Raw genomic sequence first — 24,753 nt, 5'->3', positions numbered from 1 at the left:
GCTCATTAGAGCCAAAGCTTCAGTACGACGTGCCATTATCCGGGCAGAGCTAGCTGCCCCCCCACTAGTGGTGGAGACCCTCACCAGATCTGTCTCCCTCATACACCGCATGTGGGAACTTCCCAGAGACAGATATGCCCGCCTTGCACTTGAGTCCTCTCGACAATTAGCCATGCGGGGAGATACAACATGCAGGTATGGGGAAATGACATCATGGTTTCAGGCGCATGGGTTCAACATAGACAGATTGCCCCCCTTCTAGTACTCACTGGATGCACCCTCTCTGACTCTTACACAGTCCGAGATCACCGGGCTCATCCGCCAGGACCTGACTCAGCTAGACACCAGGAGGACATGGATACAGCCAGCACAGGAGTTGGGCACGAAGATAGCTTTCTACAGAGAGCATCTTCTCCAGCTTATGGAGGACGGTTTTGTGACGAGGCCAAGAGACATGGACACCCACTTGTCTCATGGGATACGATGTGCTATTGGTCAGATACGCACATCTTCACACCAACTGCGGATCGAGACTGGGAGATACAGTGGAGTACCAGCAGAGGCTAGGACATGCCTCCTGTGTGACATGGAGCCTGAGACAGAGTTGCACTACACTTGCCACTGCCCCGTTTACTACGAGATACGTGGCCGCTTCCACTGCTTATTCAGAGAGGGCTTCGGACCACTCTCCAGAGTCATGCAGTACGAGGATCAGAGATGCATGGGCTTGTTTTTGCTCGAGCTACACTGACACAGAGAGAGCCTGATGAGGAGAGAGGCTAGCCAATCTCAGAGACAGATCACAGACTTCTTCAGGGCAAGACACTGGAGACCTGGAGGAGCTACTACCACAGGAGAGCTCGTCGCCTCACACCAGAGGCACACTGATCGACCGAGCGATCGAGCTAGGGAGATCCAGACGCCCACAACTGCGGAGGACTACATAGCATCGACGGAGGCTGCATCAGAGGATTCGGATCACTTTGGCCTGACATGCACGACGCCCGGTCAGGCTATTGACCATGGAGGAGATTGATGAGATCCGCCAGCGACTGATGCTGGATATTTTGTGATTTAGCTATCCCACCTAGCTGCTTAGCTCACACTTGGCAGTTTAGGATTCCATAGTATTTTATTTTGTCATTTTTTGTTTTTTGTATGTATCACATCCACCACACTGTAACTTTTTGGTCTCATAGGTCACTTTGGCCTTTTGAAGATGTTAATATAACATTTCATTTCATTTCATTTCTCTCTCTCTCTCTCTCTCTCTCTCTCTCTCTCTCTCTCTCTCTCTCTCTACGCAGAATGCAGATGAGGATAGATCCTCACCATTTCTCCACCCCCCATTCTATCATTGTTTCACATTCACATAGTTCCAGCTTGTAGCAGTAGTATTTTGTTTTAGTTTCTTTTGTAGCTAGACATGGTATCAGATTCACTGTTTTGTAACAAATTGGTCTCATAGGTCATTTTGGCCTTTTGAAGACGTTAATATAACATTTCATTTCATTTCTCGCCCCCATGGGTTTGGACTCTCTCTCACTCTCTTAGGGCTTTGCCACCTCTTTTTTGCAGTTTTTAGGGTTTCGAAACTGTTTTTTTCTTGCTTAGTAGGGTTTTGCCACTGTTTTCTACTGATTTTTAGGGTTTTGTCACTGTTTCTTGCTATTTTTTAGGGTTTCGAAATTGTTTTTTACCGTTTTGTAGGGTTTTACATGTGTTTTGCTGTTTTTTAAAAGTTTTGAAGCTGATTTTTTCTGTTTTTTAGGGTTTCACAAGCGTTTCTTGCTGTTTTTTAGAGTTTCTTGTATTTTTCCGATTGTTTTTAGTCTCTCTCTCTCTCTCTCTCTCATGGTCTCCCTCCATTGGGCTACCCGTTGACCCCTTTCACACGGCCTCCCTAGTGGCTATAGCCCGCCTCCCTCTCAACATGAAGTTCTTGATCACCAACAAGCAGATATCAACACTTGAAGTTGAAGTGAAGGAGTGGAAGAAAGAGATGGAGGCAACCTTTCTTCAAAAGATGGAGGAATGGAAAGAGGAGAAGAAGAACCTATCCGAAAGGATTTTTCGCGTCGAAGTGCAAGCGGCTTCACAAGAAGCCACAATCCGAACTTTCCAAGGTGAACTTGCAACAAAAAGTGGGCGGCTCGAAGAAGGCAAAATTCAGCCATTTATGATGGAAGAATTGAATACCATGAGAGAAGAAATATGGGTTATGAAGGAAGATGAGGAGAAGTCATGGGCCGCAATCATCTCCGCACGTTGATATGCAGCAAAGGAAATCTCAAGTAATGGTATTGGACATGAGGGACTGCAAGTGAAACCGAGGCCAGGATAACAAAGGCAAGTAAAACTGCACATAAGCCACAAGGATGTATTGGACAATCCTGAGATGCACAGGAAGTGGCCATGTGGACAATTTCCAATAATTCAACTTGGAATGCAGACGTTGGAGCACCCAATCCAGTTTCTGCATAGCTGATACATTCCAACCCATCGGATAACCCAAATGGCAAACTAAAACATGTGGAGGAACAATCTCCCCGCGCCAGTCACACTCTTTCAGAGGCAATAGCTTGGATTTGCAAAAGTTAACTTTGAGACTTGCTGCCAATCCAAACAAGTTAAGAGTATGCATAATCTGCTGTACATCATCATAGTTATTACGAGGCATGAACAAAGAGTCATCCGCATAAGCCTGACCAGCAAACTGCCGACCAGAAGGTAAAGTCAGGCCATGTAGCCTACCAGTGGAAGTCAAGGAATCCAAATACATAAACGGGGGATGAGTAGCGATCGCATAAAGCAAAGCATTCAGAGGGCAGCCCTGCCTTACCGACCGTCCCAAAGGCCAAGATTCTGTGAGAGAACCATCCAGCAAGCCTGTAGAAGTACTGTGTGCATACAAGAAAAGCAAGACACGAAATAGCCTAGGCCCAAAGTCCAAATATCGCATGGTATCCGCAATGTAATCCCAAAGAACAATATCTAATGCCTTTTCAATGTCGACCTGCATGACTAAGACATCCTGTCGAGTATATTTTGCATATTCCATACCAATGATGACATTCGCGAGGTTATCAGCAATTTGACGTCGCGGAATGAAGCCGTATTGAGATTGATGCAAGCCTTCATGCAGAAAGCACTTGAGTCAGTTAGCAAGCATTTTTGCCATTAATTTATATACCACAGGCATGAGTGTAATAGGCCGCCAATGTGAGAATTCTTCACACAATGCATGCTTAGGAATCAGCTTGAGCAAACCTTCTTTCCAAGAGGAGGGCAATTCCTGTTGTTCCCAAGCAGTATTCATCATGAACAATATAGGCAACTTCAAATAATCCCAGAAAGACAAGAAAAATTCCACAGAGAGACCATCCCAACCAGGAGCTCTCCATCGACCCAAATCAAGCAAGCTGGCATACAATTCCGACTCGGTGAAAACAACTTCCAAGTCTTGGGCTTGCCGCATCGAAAGAATGGGAGTAACATGCGATAGAAACATGTGACGCGCTTGTCGAGCTTCTCTCGTGGGAGAAGAAGGTGTAACAGACTTGGACACTCCAAGTCAAGAATGTACCACGACAGCACCAAATAACCACTTCATAACAGTTCACAGTTCACAATTTATTCGACACTGGCCCCACGGAGTTCCGTGCCTAGAGATATTGACCCCAAAGACTGGCGCCCCTTTTGATGTTTCTTTTTATATTAATTTGCAACTCAAAGTACAAGCGAGCCTTCGGGTCTCACTCTCAGACTCTGCGTCCAGATGCTCTCCAAAGTGGGAGCCCAAAGACCAATTCAAAGAATTTACAAGGGATGTTAAAAGCAGAGCCCAAAAGCTGAAAATCAAAAGCCTAAAAATAACACCATCTCATTATTTATAATGAGATGGCCTAGTTGCCCAACTCAAGTTGACTGACATGCCGCCATCACTCTCCGAGGGGGATAGACAGTGGACTATATACTTGGATCCACAAACCACACATCTGATCACCTCCCTCACTTTACCGCCACTTCCTGTTGGTGCCGAACACCCATACCTCGCACTCTCTTTTGATATCCTCACAACACCTACATCCATGCCACCTGCTTCAGGTATCAGAACACACGTAAAATAGAGTACAGTACAGGACGCAACCTGAATTCTTAGGAGAAGGCAGAGCTGTGGAAAATTGTTAGAAGAGGCTTTGTTCCACTGGGTAATAAACAGATGTCTGTCCAGAAACCAAGTGAAATGATAAAATGCACCTACCATGGTCTTTTCGTTGGGATGCAACATCTTGAATGGCAAGAAATATTTGTGGAGTGAAAATGTAAACTCCACAATTGATCCACTCGCTAACCTACAAGCCACACACTTACAAGATGTAACATATCCAAATTCAATGCTTAAACACAAATGCCATGAGATACCGTTAAATTTGCTATAGCAAACTCTTACAAATGTCTCTGGCTTTTCAGCATAATGCAAAAGCTCCCCTGTTTCTGGATCTGATACCAACTCACCAAATTCACTGGCAGATTCAGCAGATACCTGAAAATAGGTGTTCCCATCAGGGGCTTTTTGGCTATCATTGAAACTCTTCAAAGCTCAACACCTCAAAAATATTCTTGCCTTCTTAACAAGTAGAGTACCAATGCCATTGTACTTCGAGTGTGCCACTGCAGGGAATCAGAAAACATGCCACAGTGCACAATGATGCCTAAAATGGAATCAAATGCACTCATCAAGACCAATAAATTGTGACATTCCTTACCCAGCATGTCAGATAAAGGGAAGCTGCAGCACACGTCGCAATTCATGACAAATATGTTGGTCTGCCAGACAAAGCTACATAGATCTTATCTTCATCCCGGTAATATACACAGAAAAAGCAGAAAACAGGAACTCTGATAACTGAACTATCATAGGTATCAACATACTGGATCATCCTCCATAAGCCAGTCTCTAAAGTTATATAGACCCCCAGCAGAACCATGTGGTTTATCCTCACGCAAGTACCTGAGAACCAACACAAACAAAGTCAATATCCACCACATGATAGCAGAGCATGCAACCTGTTTGATCCTCCACACATGATCTAGCATAAAAATGCCTTACCGCATGGGCCATCATGGATTTAAATAGCTCTTAAGTCCATAGTTGTCTATTCTGATCGGACTAGGGCCCTCAGCTGGTACAGCTGGACATCTAGCCCGAAATGTCCGACCTGTGGCATAAAATCTGATCGTCCAAAAGCCCCAGTTAAGTGCTTGAGTGCTTAGAGCCCACTTTTCAGGCCCCTTGCTTCTCATCAAGGGGCACTCAGGGTGTGCACATTCTCTCCTCCCCTCTCCATAGACTTCTCAGCTTTTTAGCATGGGCTTGTCATTCAAGGACCCAAATGCCAATTTCCTCCAAATTAAGACTCTTTCATGAGCCATGACCCCATCGTTCCCCGTTATCATATACAAACTTCAGTATTTGACGCACAGAAACCCCCCCCCCCCCCCCCCCCCCCCCCCCGCCTCTACTTCCCACTCCCCCCCCCCCCCCCTCTCTCTCTCTCTCTCTCTCTCTCTCTCTCTCTCTCTCAGACTTCTTTCAGAGGATTACCGCCCCTCCCCCACCAGACACTCAGAGGGGAGTGACACTCCCACAGGCGGAGGTGAGCCGAGCTAGACGACGACCACGAGTCACAGGCTACAGGGGCGCGAGCTCCCACCACCGACAGATCGAGGAGATCCGAGCCCGGGAGCGCCGTGCCACTGAGGAGCGAGTGGCCCGGATGAGGGCCGACCCGACAGCTTTCATCCGGGCAGCCTTGGCACCAGACCCGCCCATGTACCACATCTTACATCCCCCCATTAGTACAGGATGGAGCTAGATAGCTTGATGCATTCTCATGATTGTACTACCTTGAGCATATAGACATGCATATACCCCTAGAGATAGAGCTCCATCCCTCCTCAGATACCCCACTACCTACACTCAGTTCAGTTTTGTATCAGTTTTTGTTTCATTTGTCTTTCCGATAGACGGATGACATACACACCATGTACATTTGATTTGTCTCATAGGCCGATTTCGGCCTGACATAGACGTTAAAAATCTTTCTTTCTTTCTTTCTTTCTTTCTTTCTCTCTCTCTCTCTCTCTCTCTCTCTCTCTCTCTCTCTCTCTCTCTCTCTCTCACAAACACACACACACACGCACGCACGCACGCACACGCACACGCACACGCACACGCACACGCACACGCACACGCACACGCACACGCACACCAGCTGCGGATCGAGACTGGGAGATACAGCGGAGTACCAACAGAGGTCAGGATATGCCCCCTGTGTGACATCGAGCCTGGAACAGAGTTGCACTACACATGCCACTGCCCCGTCTACTACGAGATACGAGGCCGCTTCCATTGCTTGTTCAGAGAGGGCTTTGGACTACTCTCCAGAGTCATGCGGTACGAGGATTAGAGATGCCTGGGTCTGTTTTTGCTCGAGCTGCGCAGACACAGAGAGAGCTTGATGAGAGGAGAGGCTAGCCAGTCTCAGAGACAGATCGTAGACTTCTTTAGAGCTGCCACTGGACACCCGGAGGAGCTACTACCATAGCAGAGCTCGTCGCCTCACACCAGAGGCACACCGAGCGACCGAGCTGGGGAGATCCAGTCGCCCACGACTGCGGAGGACTACACAGTATCGACGGAGGCTGCATCAGAGGATTTGGATCACTTTGGCCCGACACGCACGACGCCCGGTCAGACTACTGACCATGGAGGAGATTGATGAGATCCGCCAGCAACCGATGCTGGATCTCTTGTGATCTAGCTATCCCAGCTAGCTGCTTAGTTCACACCTAGCAATTTAGAATTCCATAGTATTTTATTTTGTCATTTTGTCATCTTGTTACTCTGACTTTGTATCAGATCCATCACATTGTAACTTTCTGGTCTCATAGGTCACTTTGGCCTTTTGAAGACGTTAATATAACATTTCATTCCATTTCATTTCATTTTCTTTCTCTCTCTCTCTCTCTCTCTCTCTCTCTCTCTCTCTCTCTCTCTCTCCAGATCCTTGAGGAGCGACGTACTCGGGCTTTTGCAGATCCAGCCACCATCTTACACGGATTGTCCGCACCCTACCCACCCATGCATCATGTATTACACCCTGATTATGGGACTGGATGGAGTTAGAGATAGGATAGCATCTCATGATTGTATTTACCCCAGCATATAGGATTGCATCTCTCCCCCAGTTTTTGGAGCTCCACCCCCACCCTCTTTGTATGACCTCCCCCCAGACATTACACAGGATAGTTTACTTTTACTTTTGTACCCTTTTATCCTTTATAGATACACAGAGGACACCCACCTCATGTACTTTGATTTATCTCATAGGCCGATTTCAGCCTCTTTATAGACGTTAAAAAATCTTTCTTTCTTTCTCTCTGCTTCCCACTACTTCTCTCTGATTCCACAAGGCCAGCTCTTGAGCCCTAAAATTAATAAAAGAAAACGCATGTCTCTTTCTCAAGCAAGCAAGCCCTCAAGCATTATAGAAACTTGCAAGCAAAGCCCGCATTATGTCCACCAAGCTTCTCCCCATCTCCATCGAGCTTATCAGTCTCCCTCTCTCCTCCTCCATCTCCATCAAACTTCCACACACTAATAAACTCATCACACGATCATATTGCATCTTGCAGTCTTTTGTGTATGGACGATGTTGACATGTGCTATGATCAAATTGTAAGTCAACCTCAGCTCTCAGATATCATATGGTACTGATGGTTTGCTGCGAGCCCTGTGTGATAGCAGCAAAATTTGAGGTCTTCTAGCTTGCTCCATGAGAGGTGATGATAGGCCTGGTGTCCAAACATGGGCTGCATACATCAGGCCTGGTGTCACTAGAGTGTCAAAACAGCCAGCACTTTGAGCGTGGATCCTGGAAAATGTCCCTGATGACACAGTCTCTTGAGCATGGCCAATGAAGTATATGGTTGTGCCTAAACGGTCCAGAGAAGCTTGTAGCATCGACAATCTCCTTGTCTTGCTGGTAAAGGTAATCCTCACGTACACATATGAGTCAGAGACCTCTATTTGTTGGCCATTGAATGTGAAGAATGATCGTCCCGGTACTTGGGCTGAGGTATCAGAGATCATATCATTGGTTTTCCCAAGGTTCACTGAGGCCTCTGTCTACACAGAAAACCTCCAATGCATGTAGGTGCCGCTGTATTCCCTCCTGTTACTCGATATTCAAACCAATAGCATCCAAGTGCAGCATGATGTGGACCTGCGTGCCAGCAGTCTCAACCTCAGCACCTCCTTTACTCTGTATATAATCTCAAACTCACCTATGTATATCCCAAACAGAGTTGATGCTAGGGGGAAGCCTTCCTTTACACCAACAGTGTTGCTGATTTTTGAGCTCTCACTGTATTATCTATTAGAGACGTCTCCAACAGGACACCCAAGGATAGCTTTGCAGAAAACCACAAGGCAGCGATAAAGGCACCTTCCTCTGCTCTTAACCTACTCTATAAGGAAACTGAGTGCCAAAATGTGATCCTGCATCTAAATCCCACCTGTTCTCGGGCTGGGGGCCCTGGTGCTCTGCATATGTCTCAATTCTGACTCAAAAACTTCTCCATACATCTTGGCCAACACGTGGCCAATCATGATGGTCTTATAGTTGGCAGGGTCCTCGTAGTCCCCTGCAAGGTGCAAAGGCACTGCAGGATGCATAGCCCAAGCGTCAAGGAGACCCTTCGCTGGAGCCTTGAAGATGTGACCAATGATGGGTGACAATGTCCTAGCTGCATATAGGTCTCCTCCACAAGTCTCTAGGTAGGGGGACTCTGTGGAACATCTCCACCGCCATCATGATGATCTCCATGATCCGCCTCCATGATGATAGGATGATAGCACCGTGCTTAGGATTGCAGGGGACAAAGAAGCACAAGCTCTGACACCAGTGTTATCATTTACGGCAAGCGATTGAAAAGCAATCAATGAACTACTGATCATTGCATGCTTGAATCAAACTTTAGCACTTCAAACCAACTTGAATAACTGAAGAAAACTAACAAATAGAGTGAAGGGAGAAGATATTGGAGCAGGATGCTCCTGCACAAGAGTGTCGATGAATCTGAACCGCCACTGTCAGCACCCTTGGTTGAGTAATTGTTTATTGATTCGGTAAGAGTACGGCTAGATGGCAAGAATCTGCAAGTCCTCTTCTTTGTCTAAGTGTCCAGGTCCTCTTCCAGCATGTGAAACTCGGAATGTCCAAAAGTGGTCACCCTACGGCCCGATTTATAGGGCCCTAACTTTGAATTAAAAGTTTCAAAGCCTATAAGGCGTTTTGACTTAAAATACCTGATAAGCAAACAACCGCACAACCCCCCCCCCCCCCTCCTCCTCTCCCTCCGCCACTTGCAATCACAAGAGAGAGACAGGTGGAGCCTCCGGTAGGGGAGAGAAATGAAATGATATATTAATGTCTTCAAAAGGCCAAAATGACCTATGAGACCAATCCGCTACAATTGGTGAATCTGGTACCATGTCTGAGTACCAAAAAGAAGAGATACGAAGTGCTACTATCTGGAACTGTGTGGGATATGTGTGACCATTGATACAATGGGTGCCCAATACAAGAGGGTGATATAATGGGTGATGAATCCATCCTCATATGTACTCTGGATGTCAAGATAGTATGGCTTGAATCCTCTGTTGTAGTCTCCGTCGATGCTGTGAAGCTCCTCTCCTTAGTCGTGGGTGTCTCGATCTCCCTAGCTCCAATGCTTGGTCACTGAGAGTACCGCGTGTGTGAGTATGAGCTGAGCTTTGCAGTGGTGGCTTCTCCTCTATCTGTCCAGCGTTTGGTGTGAAGAAATCACTAATCTGTCTCTAGGATTGTCTCTCTCCATATCTCCTCAGTAAACTATCTTCATGTCTGTGTAACTCACGTAGGTACAATCCAAGACATCTCTGGTCTTGATAGCTCATGACTCTGGAGAAGGGTCTGAAGCCCTCTCTAAATAGACAATGGAAGCGACCCTGTATCTCATAATACACTGTGCACTGACATTATATAATGCATCTTTGTCTCTGGCTCTATATGGCATAGGCTGCATATCCTGCTAGCTGTTGGTATACCTAGGAATCTACCGGCCTCAATCTCAAGCTGGTGTGAAGATGTCTATATCTATGACCGATGGCACACCGTGACCCATGAGATAGATGTGTATCCAAATAGTTGGGTCAAATCACAAATGGATCCCCTGTGAGTTAGAGAAGATTCTCTCTATAGAAAGACATCTTCGTGCCCAACTCTTGTGTCAACTCTATCCATGTCCTCCTGGTGTCCAACTGGGTCAGGTACTTGGGAACGAGTCTAGTAATCTCCAAACGTGTAAAAGACAGCGATGGTGCATCAATGGAATGCTGAAGGGAGACAAGCTATCCATGCTGAATCCATGTATCTGTAGCGGAGATAACGTGTCATGCTCTCTACAGTGGGTGCTCCTCAGTGCAATGTGCGTGAAATCTCACTTCAAACAATGAATAATGGAGCAACACGGCGAATCAACAGTAGAACCTGAACAACATGAGACTCGACTAACTCAAATGAACCAATACAGACTCTGGCATGGCAACACACTCAGCTCCATGCCCAAAACTCATGGGTACAATGGGGGTGTTGAGGCTCAAATGTGTAGGGATGGTGCAGACGTGTTGTGCATGAACTCCAGACTTGAGACGCAAGACGCTCGACCATACAAAGTAGATGATGATGCCAATGACTCCAAACAACTACGGATTTATACAATCATAGAGAACCACCAACGACTCACAAAATATCTAATCCAACTAAGTCTACTCCAAACTGTAGTGGTGGTGATCTGGCTCGTGTCGGCTAGACTACCACTCATATCCTCGCCACGTGTTACTGCCTAGGCGAGAGTCCGTTCAATGTGAACTCCAGCCCACTATAACTAACTGTCTGTTTCATGCCAGTGACACTGTAGCCCTGCTACAGGTTGCCCGCCACAAGACCGCTCACCGTCTCCGTGAGAGGAACACTGAACTGCAAAAAGAAACCACTCAGATACTGAAATAGCTCAAAAGAAACACTATTGCATATAAGAAAGTGGAGCAGTGCAGCCGGGTCCTGTCACCCAAAGAGAGAGAGAGTTGTAGGAAGAAGCCACCTGCTGCTCAATGGATGGAAGCACCTGTCTTGAAGTGTACTGAGGCCGCCTCTGACACAACCATGGTGGTGTGCACCAACAAAACCATCGCAAGGAAGTTTCTGTGTCGGCTGCATCTGTGGCATGGGTACTTGTTGTTGAAACCCCTGAGGATAGTATGGGAATTGCTGAGGCTGAGCATATCCTACAGGAGTCTGCGGAGAGGGTCCCATGAACTGTGTAGAAGTACCTGGCTGTGCATATCCAACACGGGTCTATACCTGTGTCCCCGACCGCGTCCATCGATATCCTATACCCACTAGAGTCTGAACCCGGATATCTCCGTGTAGTAGCATTTCACGAAATCCTTGTACGTGAGTTGAAGGTCATTAATGATTTGAGACTTCTCTTTCAATGCGTGTCGCAAAAATGGTAGTGATAGCTATTTTTCGGTCCAGCTACTATGAAAAAAGGAACAACAAAAGACCATAAGCATAGCCCCAAATAAACCGAGTGTATATATATGAATAATGCTAATAACTTAATTTAGCATAGGTCACCAAAACACACTTTCAAAGTTTCTTGTAGGAACCTCTACTTTTTTGTTCTATCTTTACCATTAGGTGTACGTATAATATTAAAGGTGAGTTTCTTATATGTAAATTATGGTTTGAAAAATATCTTCATAAATATATAAGTGTTTCACCTATGCTTAGGTATTTTAGTATATATATTTTCTCTTTTACTATCACTTGTGAATATCCATATACAATAATAAATAAAATTTGGTGATTTACTTCACATGGGAAACAACATGGGATGGAGGTATTCAAAGCAAATGCCCATTTTCTACAACTTTCAAAGGGGCTTCAATGCAAAAGAAGCGAAAGAGTTCTACTTATAATTGTCTTCCTATGATGGGTAGTTTTTAAAGGCTATGGAAAAGGAAATATCACTATTGTTCTCCATAAGCTTTTATGCAAAGTATCAAGAATAAAGTTATATAATACATAGAAAATTAGAGACATAAGGACTTTGGACAGCATTCAAATGGAAAAAATAGACTTATCACTTGCTGCCAAGATACAAAATCATTTTTGAGTCTCTCTTAATATTTTAGTCAATATTTTCTTTCTCCTGCTTCTTTTACAATAAAATAAGCTCTGTGACCAATCATCATGATCCCATGGGATTGTTCGGGCCTCTCTAGGGCTTTAAGATTCATCTATCCCAGCCCATATCTTTTCTCTTGATTTTTCATATTCATTTTACACTCTTTTTTCATTACACACATACACACACACACACACACACACCATTTTCACTAACATGAAGAAGAAGCTTCACAGATTTGGCTATGGCTTCTATGTGAATATCTACATATTATATTACTTTTCTAGCTATTTTTTCTTGCTCTATCTCATATCCTAGCTCCATAGGTCTAATTTCTTGTGAGTTTCATCCACACTAAACGATTACAAAAAATAAACTTAGCGAAGTACCGACTCCATCGAATGGAATCAAAACACGAGACACAAAAATGGCGGCGACAATTCAACAACAAAGAAGGAGAATCTTCCAGATTCGGCGACTTTCTCACCTCACAAATTTCACCATTTGTAAAATTCCCATTATATTATCCGCCTTATAAATCTATACTAACACTAACTCTTACTAACCTACTAACCTAAACTCTAGTCCTATTACCTATCTCTTCACCGTAATCAATTACCTCCTAAAGGAAGCTTTGTTACGTGTAATTAAAAGTGATCGCGAAAATTCTAATCCTTCCATAAACTTATAAAAGGAGAGCCTCTCTTTGTAATGAGGTATACATGTGAAGAAGAAGTGAGAAGTCTAGAGAAGAAGAATGCGAGAGCAAGTGTGAGAGAGGCTACAAACTTTGCGCAAGAAACCTTGCATTATGCCATGCTAGCTTTGTAAGTGCAAATAGCCATAACCTTTGCCCAATGCTTGATAAATTCGCAAATGCAAAGTGCTTTGTGTAGTGTGAGACAAAGACAAGAGAAGAAAGGAATTGGAGGTTGCTTCTACAATTGTATGCTTATTTTGGTGGTCTCATTAAAGAAGAGGTGGTTTTGGGTTCCGCGTTTTGATGGTGTTCTTTCATCGTGTGTCTGCTAAACATCATAGAATCTACGCCATTGTAAGTGTTTCAAGTGTCCTGTTGTTTGTTGATTGTTTGCATGACGTTTTGTATGTGTAGCCCTAGCCTCGAGTAAGCCGTTGTAAGAGGGTTGCAAGGTGAAGAGGACGAGCCTATGTGTTGTGGTTTTGTTTTAGCTAAGGTGCTTATATCACTTATCAATCTCCTTGAAGCTTTGAGCATGTATGCTTGAGGATTTTTCATGGTGGTGGATAAAGACATGGTATCTCTTTCATCTCTCTCTCTCTCTCTCTCTCTCTCTCTCTACACCTTCGCTCACGTCATAGTTCGTGATACCAAAAACAAGGTGGTGTCCCTATATTTTCCAAATTTTGTGTGTGGTATTTGGGTGTGTTGTTGTATTTGGGGTTTGTGTTAGACCCTCAAATACTATGAGGAGCACGGGAGTGGAGAGGATTCTCTTGCCCCTAAGACAATGCATGGGGTGGCAAGATTTGAGTGTGTTTTGTGTTGATGACAAATGGGACTTAAATTCCGGGGCAAGCGACAAGAGAAGTGGCCTCTATACACCTCTCAAGGCTCTCATACTGCTCATAGGGATTGAGGGCCTCACAAAAACATAACACACAGACTCCAAACACAACAACACACCCAAATACCACACACAAAATCTAGAAAATATAGGGGCACCACCTAGTTTTTTGTATCACGAAATAGGACAAGAGCGAAGGCAGAGAGAGAGAGAGAGAGAGAGACCACGTTTCTTAGCCAACGTCGTGAAAACCTTCAAGCATGCATACTCAAAGCTTTGAGAAAACGGATAAGTGATATGAGCAACTCAACTAAAACAAAACCACAACACATAGGTTAAACAAAAATGAGACTACAACTATTAGAATTTCAGGTCCCATTTGTTATTAACACAAAACACACACTCAAACCTAACCACCCCATGTATTGTCTTTGGGTCAAGAGAGTCCTCTCCACTTTGCAACCTTCTTACAACAGCTTACTCGAGGCTAAGGCTACACACACAAAAAGTCACTTAAACAACCAACAAACACAAGACACTTGAAAAAACTTACAATTGCGGAGATTCCATGATGTTTAGCAAATACAAGATGAAAGAACACCATTAAGACGCGGAGCCCAAACTACCTCTTCTTTGATGAGACCACAAAAATGAACATACAATTGTAGAAACAACCTCTAATTCCTCTCCTCTCTTCTCTTAGGCATACACTATGTAAAGCACTTTGCATTTGCAGATTTAGCAAGCATTGAACAAAGGTTATGGATATTTGCACTCACAAAATTAGCATGGCATAATGCAAGGCTTCTTGCGCAAAGCTTGTAGCCTCTCGCACTCTTCTTTCCTAAACTTCTCACTTCTTCTTCTCATATATTTTTCATTGCAAAGAGAGGCTCTCTTTTTATAGGGTTTTGGAGGGATTAGAATTTGCATGATCACTTTTAATTACATAACAAAGCTTTCTTTAGGAGATAGTTGATTTAAGTGAAGAGATAGGTGGTAGCATTAGAGTGTAGGTTAGTAGGTTAATAGGTTAGTAAGATTCTTAGAGTTAGAGTTAGTATGGATTTATACAATTGATAGCATAAAGAAAAATTTACATATGGTGAAATTGGAGAGATAACAACATAGTCCAATCTGAAAGATTCTCCTTCTTTTTTGTTGAATTGTTGCCGCCATTTTCGCGTGTTGTGTATTGATTCCATTGAATGGAGTCGGGACTTCGCTAAATTTATCCTTCGTTTGCTGCTTTGTGGATGAAATTCATAGGAAAGTAGAGCTATGAAGGTAGGATATAAGAGATAGAGCAAGAAAAATAGGTGGAGTATGCTTGAAAAGTAATGTAATATGTAGACATAGAAGCCAGAGCCAAATCTCTGAAGATTCTTCTTCTTGCTAGTGAAATGGTGTGTGTGTAATGAAAAGAGAGTGTGTAAAATGAATATAAAAAAATAGAGAAAAAAAGATATGGGTTGTTTTTCATGGATAGGTGCATTTTAGAGCCCTAGAGAGGCACGAACAAGCTCCCAGGATCATGATGATTGGTCAAAGTGCCGTTTTTTATTTTAAAAGAAACAAAAGAGAGAAAATATTGACTACAATAGTAGGAGAGACTCAAAAACGAGTTTGTATCTAGACAACAAGTGACGAGTCCATTTTTTTAAATTTGAATGCTGCCTAAAGTCCTTCATGTTTTCAATTTCCTATGTATTATGTGTCCCCATTCTTTTTCACTTTGCATAAAAGCCTATGGAGAACAATAGTGGTATTTCCTTTTCCATAGCCTTTGAAGACTACCCATCCTAAGAAGACAATTACAAGTAGAACTCTTCCTCTTCTTTTGCATTAAAGCCTCCTTGAAAATTGTAGGAAATGAATATTTGCTTCGAATACCTCCATCTCAAGTTGTTTTCCATGTGAAGTAAATCATCAAATTTTATTTATTATTCTATATGGATATTTACAAGTGATAGTAAAAGAGGAAATATATAAATTAAAATACGTAAGCATAGATGAAACACTCATTTATTTATAAAGATACCGGCTAAACCATAATTTACATATAGAGAACTCACCCCTAATATTAAACGCACACCTAATGGTAAATATGGAATGAAGAGTAGGGTTCCCACGAGAAACCTTGAAAGTGTGTTTTGGTCACCTATACTTAAGTCATTAGCGTTATTTACATATATACACTCGGTTTATTTGAAGCTATACTTATGGTTTTTTGTTGTCCCTTCTTCCATGATAGCTGGACCGAAAAATAGTTATCTGTAGCGTCTCTATCCGCGATCACACTCTCGGCGACACGCAGAGACCCTTCCATAGCTGCATGTGGCTGAGTGTCGCTGGTGAGTAGCAGCTAATCTCTCTGCACCAAGCTCAATGGTAGCAATAGCCTGTCTAGACTCCATCAGTATCTTCTCAGATAGCCGAAAGAGCGGATAGAGTCCACCACTGTTGAGGATCTTATAGAGGTGTCTAGTGGGACAAGGCTTGCAGGTGGCACTGCTAATGAACTAGTAGGATGCATAGTAGATGTAGCTGAGACAGGTGGAGTGGGTGTAGCTGGGATAGTTATAGGGGAAGAGACAACTGTAGGCGGGGTATGGAAGGTAGTCACTGTGGTAGAAGTGAAGATAGGAGAGGTAGGAAGAGGAGCACACGATAAAGAATCCACAACTGAGACATGAAGAGTGTGATCTGAAAGACTAGAGCAAAGCACCGGCTACGTAGAAGAGGAGCAGAAGTTGACGATGAGCATTGTGCAAGGTGCGTTGCCCTAGTCTGCTGACTCTCTGATATTGGTAACAAAAGTAGTGACTCGACTGTGTCTTTCACCACTTTTTTCCTCCTTTTTTTTGAGTGCACACGTTTTGAGTGCACACGTTGCATATCCACATCCACATCCACAAGGCTAACATGTATATTTATGACTCAAGCAAACATAGCAGTTGTAAAACATTGAAAGCTCGATTGTACACATTACACCTGTGCTCTAAATCGTTTGGCCCGGGACTGTAGGGAGATATAGAGAATCTGATGAAATCCACATGGTATAATGTGAATCAAGCAGTAGAGGCCATCACAGTGAGAGAAGATCGTAATCACATCACGTCTTCCCTTACATTCTTTAGCATCTCTGAGCAGAAAGTAATATTTGAAGTGTAGCGCGGATAATGTGTCGTGCTCTCTACAGTGGGTGGTCCTCAGTGCAATGTGCGTGACAATCTCACTCAAACAGACTGAAAAGAAGGGAAACAATAGACAACAACTAAGCTCACAGAGACACAACAGCAACAATAGACCTCAACAAATGACTCGACTATCTCAAAGAACTGATACAGACTCTGGCGTGGCAGCACACTCAGCTCCAGCCCAGGACTCTGAGGTACAATGGGGTGTCGAGGCTCAGATGTGCAGGGATGGTGAATCAGTGCTCTGTGTATAGACTCACTCTAAACGACTACGTGAAGATGTGAAGAAGATGATGATAATGACCCAACGGCCCATAAATGTCAGCCACCTAAGCCAATCTCCAAAGTGAGTGGTGGTGGTGACCTGGCCACGATGACCACTAGACCACCGTCCGCATCCTGCCACGTGTCACTGCCCAGCCCAGCACAGAGAGTCCGTCCAGTGTGAATCAGACCAGACGCTACACACCAGACCAACTGTACTAACTGAGTGTCCTGTGAAAGTGACACTGTAGCCTGCTACAGGTTGCCCGCCACAAGACCACTCACCGTCTCGGTGAGAGGAAATATTGAAAAACTAGGAAATACTGAAAAACTGTGAAATAAAACCAATAGGTACCGCATGTACATCTTTCTTGAAGTAGGTGCTTGGCCCAACCATGCAAGAAATGATTGCAGCTGGCAAGAGAATTCAACAATTGGAGGAGGTTTCTCTGCTCGAACACAGGATGGCGGATTCTTATGTAGAGATGATGACAGTTCAAGAGAATTCTAGGAAGTTCCAAGTAGAGTGTGAAGAGCTGCAACAAACTCTTGGCACTTCTCGAGCTGAAAACCAATGAAGTGTAGTTGCTCTGAAGGAGGCATATGAGAGGCTCCTGAAGAAGTTGTAGATTTCAATCCTAGTTGTTGAGGAAGAGCAGGAAGGGTTCACGAAGCAGATTGGAATGCAGACTCTTTGACGAGATTTCTTAGGTTGCAAAGGGAGCTTGAGGCTACTGAAGACACAATGTAGATCAGCGGGGTGGGGGAGATGAGGCTGAGGCTGAGGCTGAGAGGGGTGGGGAAGTTTAGATAGGGGCGAGTGGTGGAAGGGGGTGGGTAGGGGCGAGGGGAAGAGAGGGGGTGGGTAGGGGCGAGGGCAAGAGAGGGTAGGGGCGAGAGGGGGTGGGTAAGGATGAGGGGGGTGGGTAGGGGCGAGGGCAAGAGAGGGTAGGGGCGAGGGGAAGGGGGGGGGTGGGTAGGGGCGAGGGTAAGAGAGGGTAGGGGCGAGGGTTGAGAGAGGGTAGGGACAAGGGGGTGGGATTGGGTAGGGGCAAGGGCAAGGGACTTAGGGGCGAGGGTGAGTGGGCATGGGGACTAGGGTCGAGGGGAAAAAATGTAGGACTAACTGAAAGTTGATAGGCTACAAAGCGCGGCAGTTGGTGGAGAGCAAGAGCTGAAAGTTGAGTTGCTATAGAGCGCGGTAGTCGATGGAGAGCAAGAGGATGTACCATGAGCAAGACAACTATCAAGAGGAGGGAATTCTTCAAGCAGGCCGGGCTCCGTGAAGGGAGTTCGCCAGACCCAGAGGAGAGCTTTGTTCTGGTCGTAGAAGCAGACTCCACTGATGTTTGAAGGGGGGTGAACTCTTGTAGCGGTGATTTCCTCCCGCTTCTATGATTCTTCATAGGCGTACCAAATTCAAAGGCGTCCACCAAGGAAACATTGGAAGAGGGTGTACCTGCCGGCAAAGAGTGAATAGAGACTCCATAACAAGGCATAGATTTGGTAGCATCCAACCACTCTAATAGATCCTCATCTGACCCTTTACGTGTAGTAGGTTGTTCTTGTTCAGGGTTGGTTTCCATTGACAAAGAAACTTGCTGCACCACGGGATCCATACCTCCTTCTAAGAGAATGGGTTGCATTGGGGAGCCAGAAGTATGTATCCACATTGCATCGTTTCCCCAATCATGAAGTGCTTTAGTGTGTCGCAGCCATGGTCTTCCAATGAGCAAAGGAAATCCGCCCTCAACCTGGGGAAGACGAACCACAACAAAATCCAAGTTAAAAGTAAAGTCCTGTACCTACAGAGGCACATTGTCCACTATGCCCACTGGGTAGACTGTCCGCTGGTCGGCCAATGTAACTGTGAAGGGAGCAAGGCGAGTAGGTTGTAGACCTAGAGCTAACATAGTGAACTCGGGCATCAGGTTGATGCCAGATCCACCATCCACTATCACTCCTGAGAATTGCCGACCCAAAACGGACACCGTCAGGCGAGGGCTTCTATAATCAGTGAGTGGCGCAGCGGGATTGGATATCATATAGGACTCTGATGGTCGCACTGGGAGGTGCCCGCCACTAGGACCTGCTCCAGGATAAAGTGACTGAATAACAACAAGGGTGTCACTTCTAAAATTTGCATCTAGTCGCAGCACGTCATAGAGGGACACTTGTTGGAAGGTGTTCTTCAAGACTGTCTCTGCTGTAATCTTTTCCTGTTCTACCAGTGGTTTCTTGAGTACCTTGATCTGTTGTAGATCGGAAACTGCTTCCAAGAAAGCGTCATCAATATCGGAGAGCAAAGATTTGGATTCTTTCATGGCACTGGGGGATCGCTTGATAACAACTACAGGCAGGGTAACCACTCGTGTGAGACTGTGTGGGGGAGTTGAACTTGCTTGAATGCTAAGACCGAGAGCGGCTCACTGGGCCCGGGTGAGGATACCCGATGGCTCCTCTGCCAACTGCTGTGTCTTATTTTGAGGGGTAACCACGTGGGTAGAAGGGGGCGGCTGAGAAACGGTGCTCACTGCTATCAAATTGAGCTTTGGGAAGACAAACTCATTCTGGCTTTGACTTGAGTTCGAAGGCGTGGATGCACGAAGTTTAGGGCAATCCTTATTGTAGTGATCCTTCGTTTCAGGGCAATGACAGCAAGGAGGGGACACTTCTGGCAGGGGGCATTTGCTTTGGTAATGCCCATATTCCCCGCATCTGTAGCATAAAATGGGCTGATTCAAAGGGCGAGTCGAAGGGCGAGGTGGTCCTTGCTCCTGGTGCATTGAGTTGGAGGTGGAGGCATAGAATCTTTGAGGTGATGAGGGAGCAAGGGTATGATAAAAGCTCTGAGACGGAAAAGTACTTGGCATACCAGGAGGGGTTGTCAGCAAAGGTGGCATATGGTGTGGATGGCCACAAGGCGAAACCATGTTGGATACAGGTGCTGGCCCTTGTTGAAGAGTAGGACCAAGATTTTGCTGTATTTGTCGCAATCCCTTGAGGTAGTAACAGTTCTTGTCCTCATGTCCAGATTTTTCACAGAAGTGGCAGTAAACCCGAAGGGGGCATTCTTGTGGAGGGTGCCCTGGAGAGCGGCATGAGCTACACCAAACCGTAGCCTTAGTCTCTTGCTGACCCTTGAGCTCTTCTAGCTCGTGCTTGATCTGTTCCAATGCCTCGTGATGTGGAGGCTTCTCATGTCTAAGAGAGAAGGACCTCTCTTTTAGAAGAGATCGCTGTAACTTTAGGGCTTCCAATTCCCTGCGTAAAGAAGTTAAAGGATCAGAAGGACTTTCCAAAAACATAGAGGGGGTCTCTATGTGAGGGGGGTTGGTGAACAGCTTCCTAGCCCCCTCTATCCTCGTAGCAGTTGCGATGAACTCCTCTAGAGTGGCATTGGGTCGGAGACTCGTAGTTTTTGCTGAGAAGTTTTGGGAAGCGCCTTCTCTACCCACTTCTTAACCATAAATTCACCTGTTGCTGGGGAAGCTTGGCAACCAGAGACTTGGTTTTCGTCATAAGTTCTGTAAAAGTCTCCTCTGGCTGGAGCACCATGTTGGCCAACTCATCCAACACCTTCTCCTGGTAGTCACCTGGCCTGAAAGCTGCACATAACTATTGTCTTAAGGCTGCCCAAGTTGCAAAATGGTTCTCTGCAAACTGGCTGTACCATTTGTCTGCTAAGCCATCCAAGGTGGATGGAAAGAGTACCAAATACGCATCTTCCCTGTCAAGACCACGATCCCTACAGAGATACAAATCTCCTTGCATGGTCGTCAGCATCTTCTAAAGAGAGTCCTTTGAATGTAGGGAACTTGATGTTTACCTTAGCCAAAACGCTAGCCAACGGCTCCATGGCACCTTGCTAAGCCTATTGCTCAGTGGCCTGCTGTAGCAGAATAGGAGAGAGCTTTACTGGAGAAGGTGATCTGGAAGATGTGGAACAGGAGGGAGGAATGGGTGATGTCATATGTGGAGGTATGGGTGATGAGGTTGATGGACTTCTAACGGGTTCCAAGGGTCGTCTTCTGTTGTAGTACTTCAGAGGACTCAGGAGTGCGCTTTGACGCTCGACTGACTGCCTTGTATGGGTCATGCAGGGACCACCAAACCAACCAAGCTTTGGGCAAGAAAACCTTGAACTGGCTGAAGACTGGTCTAGACTCTACTAGACTAGGCAAGTGACTAGACCAAGCTGGGTGGACCAGGACGAGGAGGACTAGACCAAGGACGAGGAGGACTAGGCCAGGGTCGAGGAGGTCTAGACCAAGGACGAGGACAGGTTGGACCAGGGCGAAGGAGGACTAGACCAGTTGGACAAGGCGAGAGGAGAACAATGCAAGGCAAGGGAGGCGAAGCTAGGCAAGGTAGGTGAAGCTAGATAGACCCAACTAGCTTCAAGATTTGTACCTCACAAAGTGAGATTTCAATTGAGGTCCCACCGTGATCGCCAAAATGAGAGCACCTGTAGCGCGGATAATGTGTCGTGCTCTCTACAGTGGGTGGTCCTCAGTGCAATGTGCGTGACAATCTCATTCAAACAGACTGAAAAGAAGGGAAACAATAGACAACAACTGAGCTCACAGAGACACAACAGCAACACACAACAGCAACAGTAGACCACAACAAATGACTCGACTATCTCAAAGAACTGATACAGACTCTGGTGTGGCAGCACACTCAGCTCCAGCCCAGGACTCTCAGGTACAATGGGGTGTCGAGGCTCAGATGTGTAGGGACGGTGAATCAGTGCTCTGTGTATAGACTCACTCTAAACGACTACGTGAAGATGTGAAGAAGATGATGATAATGACCCAACGGCCCATAAATGTCAGCCACCTAAGCCAATCTCCAAAGTGAGTGGTGGTGGTGACCTGGCCACGATGTCCACTAGACCACCGTCCGTATCTTGCCGCGTGTCACTGCCCAGCCCAGCACAGAGAGTGCGTCCAGTGTGAACCAGACCAGACGGTTCACACCAGACCAACTGTACTAACTGAGTGTCCTGTGAAAGTGACATTGTAGCCTGCTACATGAAGATGGCCAAAAGCTTTTTATTCCTTGCATACTCAGTGTGATCAACACTAAGCAGCTCTTGGCATGCTTGAATGGTCGTATCTTTCGAAAGTTGTGAGTAGGTTCTACTAGCCGGTTTCAAGACTGGAAAGCTTGTCATTCCCAAGGCAAGACCAATGCGAATAGCAGTAAGTGTGTAACCCCGTACCTCTGGGAAAAGCTTCAGAGACCATATCCACAGGAACATCAGTAGGTAGCCACCAATGCCGTAAGACATAGCGTTTGTAGCTGATCTCGGGATAGAACTTTTCCAAGGGATGGATGAGGTAGCTGAAGGTAAAAATTCAAGCTGAATTTGGCTTGACTTTTCGATGTTGCAGGCCTGCTGATCTGATGTTCGCTTTGTCTTTAAAATGTTTGTCCTGGTCGCCAAAAGGGTCTGATTCAAAGCTAGAGTCTGAATCCGAGGCCTCTGGAGATACTTGATAACTTTCATCACTGTAATCACTTGAAGACAGATCTGTGAGGCCATGGCTACTGTGTCCTGCGTCTTCCACAAAAGAACTCCCAGTTCTATCAGACAGTGCAGGCTTCTGACGCAAGGTCTTTCTTTGTAATCTACTACCAGCCACAGTGATACAGATGTATTGTGTCACACTTGAGTCTCTGTAATTGTGTAACTGTCAAGTACTCCGTCTACGCACTTCAGAAGCTTACATTCAACAGAGCTGAATATTGCACAATAGCATACATTAACTTGTAGATATTCCGTGGTTGTCTCTGTACAGACCTGTATAGACGTGACTATGAGTTACTGCTAAGCGAACGAAGTGTAGAAGCCGAAGGAATTCCTGAGTACTTGGGAGGCAGAGCCCTGTGAACGTAATTGCTATCTTAGTTGAGTAGGAGCCGCAGATGGCCGAAGGGCAGGGCCGTTGGATAGATAATCTTTCGGAGCGAGAGGGGCGAGGGGGCTACTTAGGGGCGAGGAGGTGGGTAGGGACGACGGGGGGGGGGGGGGGGGGGGGGGGGGGTAGGAGCGAAGGGGGACTGGTGAGAGACGAGGGGAGGATGGTGAGGGACGAGGAGAGGGAGACGGGAGGGTAGGTAGGTATGGGCGAGCGATTGAGAGGGAGGGTCGAGTGTAGTTAGAGAGGGGGTGGGTAGGGGCGAGGGGTAGAGAGGGGTGTTGGGAGAGGGGTGTTGGGAGAGGGTAGAGTAGACAGGTTCGAGGGGGTGAGGGCAAAAAGTGTAGAGGAGAAATCTTTGAAGATTGAATACTTACAGAGGACAAAGATTGAATAGTTGTAGAGGACGAAGAACGAATACTTAGAGTTGCTGCAACTTTCAAATGTAGCGTGCAGAATTGAGAGAGGACGCCTACTATCAAAATGACCAAGGACATCGAGTCCACATTGAGAGCGACGGGAAGAAGAAGAAGGGAAAGAGAATTGACGTAGGAAAGCCGCCAGGATGAACACGGCAAATACGTTTTTACGCTGAGAGGTGCTAGTTGAGATAAATTCAGCACTCTGGATAGAAACCGAACCCAAGGGGATTGGTGAAAAATAAATCACAAAGACCATGGCGAAGGGACATTGCAAAAGTAATACCAATGAGAAATGTGAAGTGGAAGTTCCATGAGAAAGATACTTGATTAAAGAACCAATTGTGTGAACCAATTGACAATACAACAAGGCAATAAAAATTGAATGGAAACAATGATCCGAATACAAGAAGTTGTGGGACAGAACAGAGCACACTGTGTGGCAGTTGGGAAGAAATGAGTCCAAGGGAAGAAATTTTTGGGGATAGATGAGCACATGAGAGTCTGAAGGATTTGCAAGGCAAAATTCTCTGTGTGAGGTTAAATGAAGGAAAGAATGAGGGCATATGCTAAGAGGATGGGAACGTTGGAACTTAAACTTATATTAGAACAGCTACAGATGGCTTATTATGAGGGATGATAGCATTTTACTCTGGAGCCATTTACAAGCGGCAAAAGAACACCATCCAAAGTGGCTAGTTGTATTGCTCCTTGTGGTAAAATCTCTTGTACTCTGTATGACCCTTGCTAGGCTGGAACAAGCTTCTTTGCTTTGTTCAGATATCTTGCCTGATATAGCAGCATGAGCGAGCCTTGTACTATTTGAGGTTTGCGATGATGACAATCATGCCATGCTTTGCGCCAAAGTTGCTTTGCTTGCAAAGCTTGGGAAGCCAATACGCGGCTCTCGTCCAACAGGGAGAGACGAGAGACATAGGCAGAGTCCATACCCCAATCGGCACGCAGACTACCTACTAGAGGAGATCTTGAGTTGAATTCAAACGGAGCTATGGCTTCCAAGCCGAAGGCTAGTTGAAATGGTGTGTGATTGGTTGTGGCTTTGAAAAAAAGTGCGGTATGCCCAGAGGGTGCC

General features: G+C 45.5%; 1 protein-coding gene across 1 annotated transcript in view; it reads right to left on the bottom strand.

The window, feature by feature from the left end:
* LOC147445993 (uncharacterized) overlaps window positions 1–24,753 on the bottom strand; it is an 83,383-nt gene that overhangs the window by 10,264 nt on the left and 48,366 nt on the right. Inside the window, exons 5-9 of the mRNA XM_086525313.1 lie at window positions 4,936–5,014; window positions 4,770–4,830; window positions 4,628–4,674; window positions 4,454–4,546; window positions 4,265–4,355 (exon numbers count right to left, since the gene is read on the bottom strand). Of these exons, the coding sequence (XP_086381439.1) occupies window positions 4,265–4,355; window positions 4,454–4,546; window positions 4,628–4,674; window positions 4,770–4,830; window positions 4,936–5,014 (371 nt within the window). The remainder of the gene's footprint in view (window positions 1–4,264; window positions 4,356–4,453; window positions 4,547–4,627; window positions 4,675–4,769; window positions 4,831–4,935; window positions 5,015–24,753) is intronic.

The sequence above is a fragment of the Adiantum capillus-veneris genome, chromosome 12 (assembly GCF_014529385.1).
Source record: "Adiantum capillus-veneris isolate H3 chromosome 12, ASM1452938v2, whole genome shotgun sequence".
Taxonomy (NCBI): Eukaryota; Viridiplantae; Streptophyta; class Polypodiopsida; order Polypodiales; family Pteridaceae; genus Adiantum; species Adiantum capillus-veneris.
Note: the sequence above shows the minus strand (reverse complement) of the source record. Positions and strands in the feature narration are given on the sequence as shown.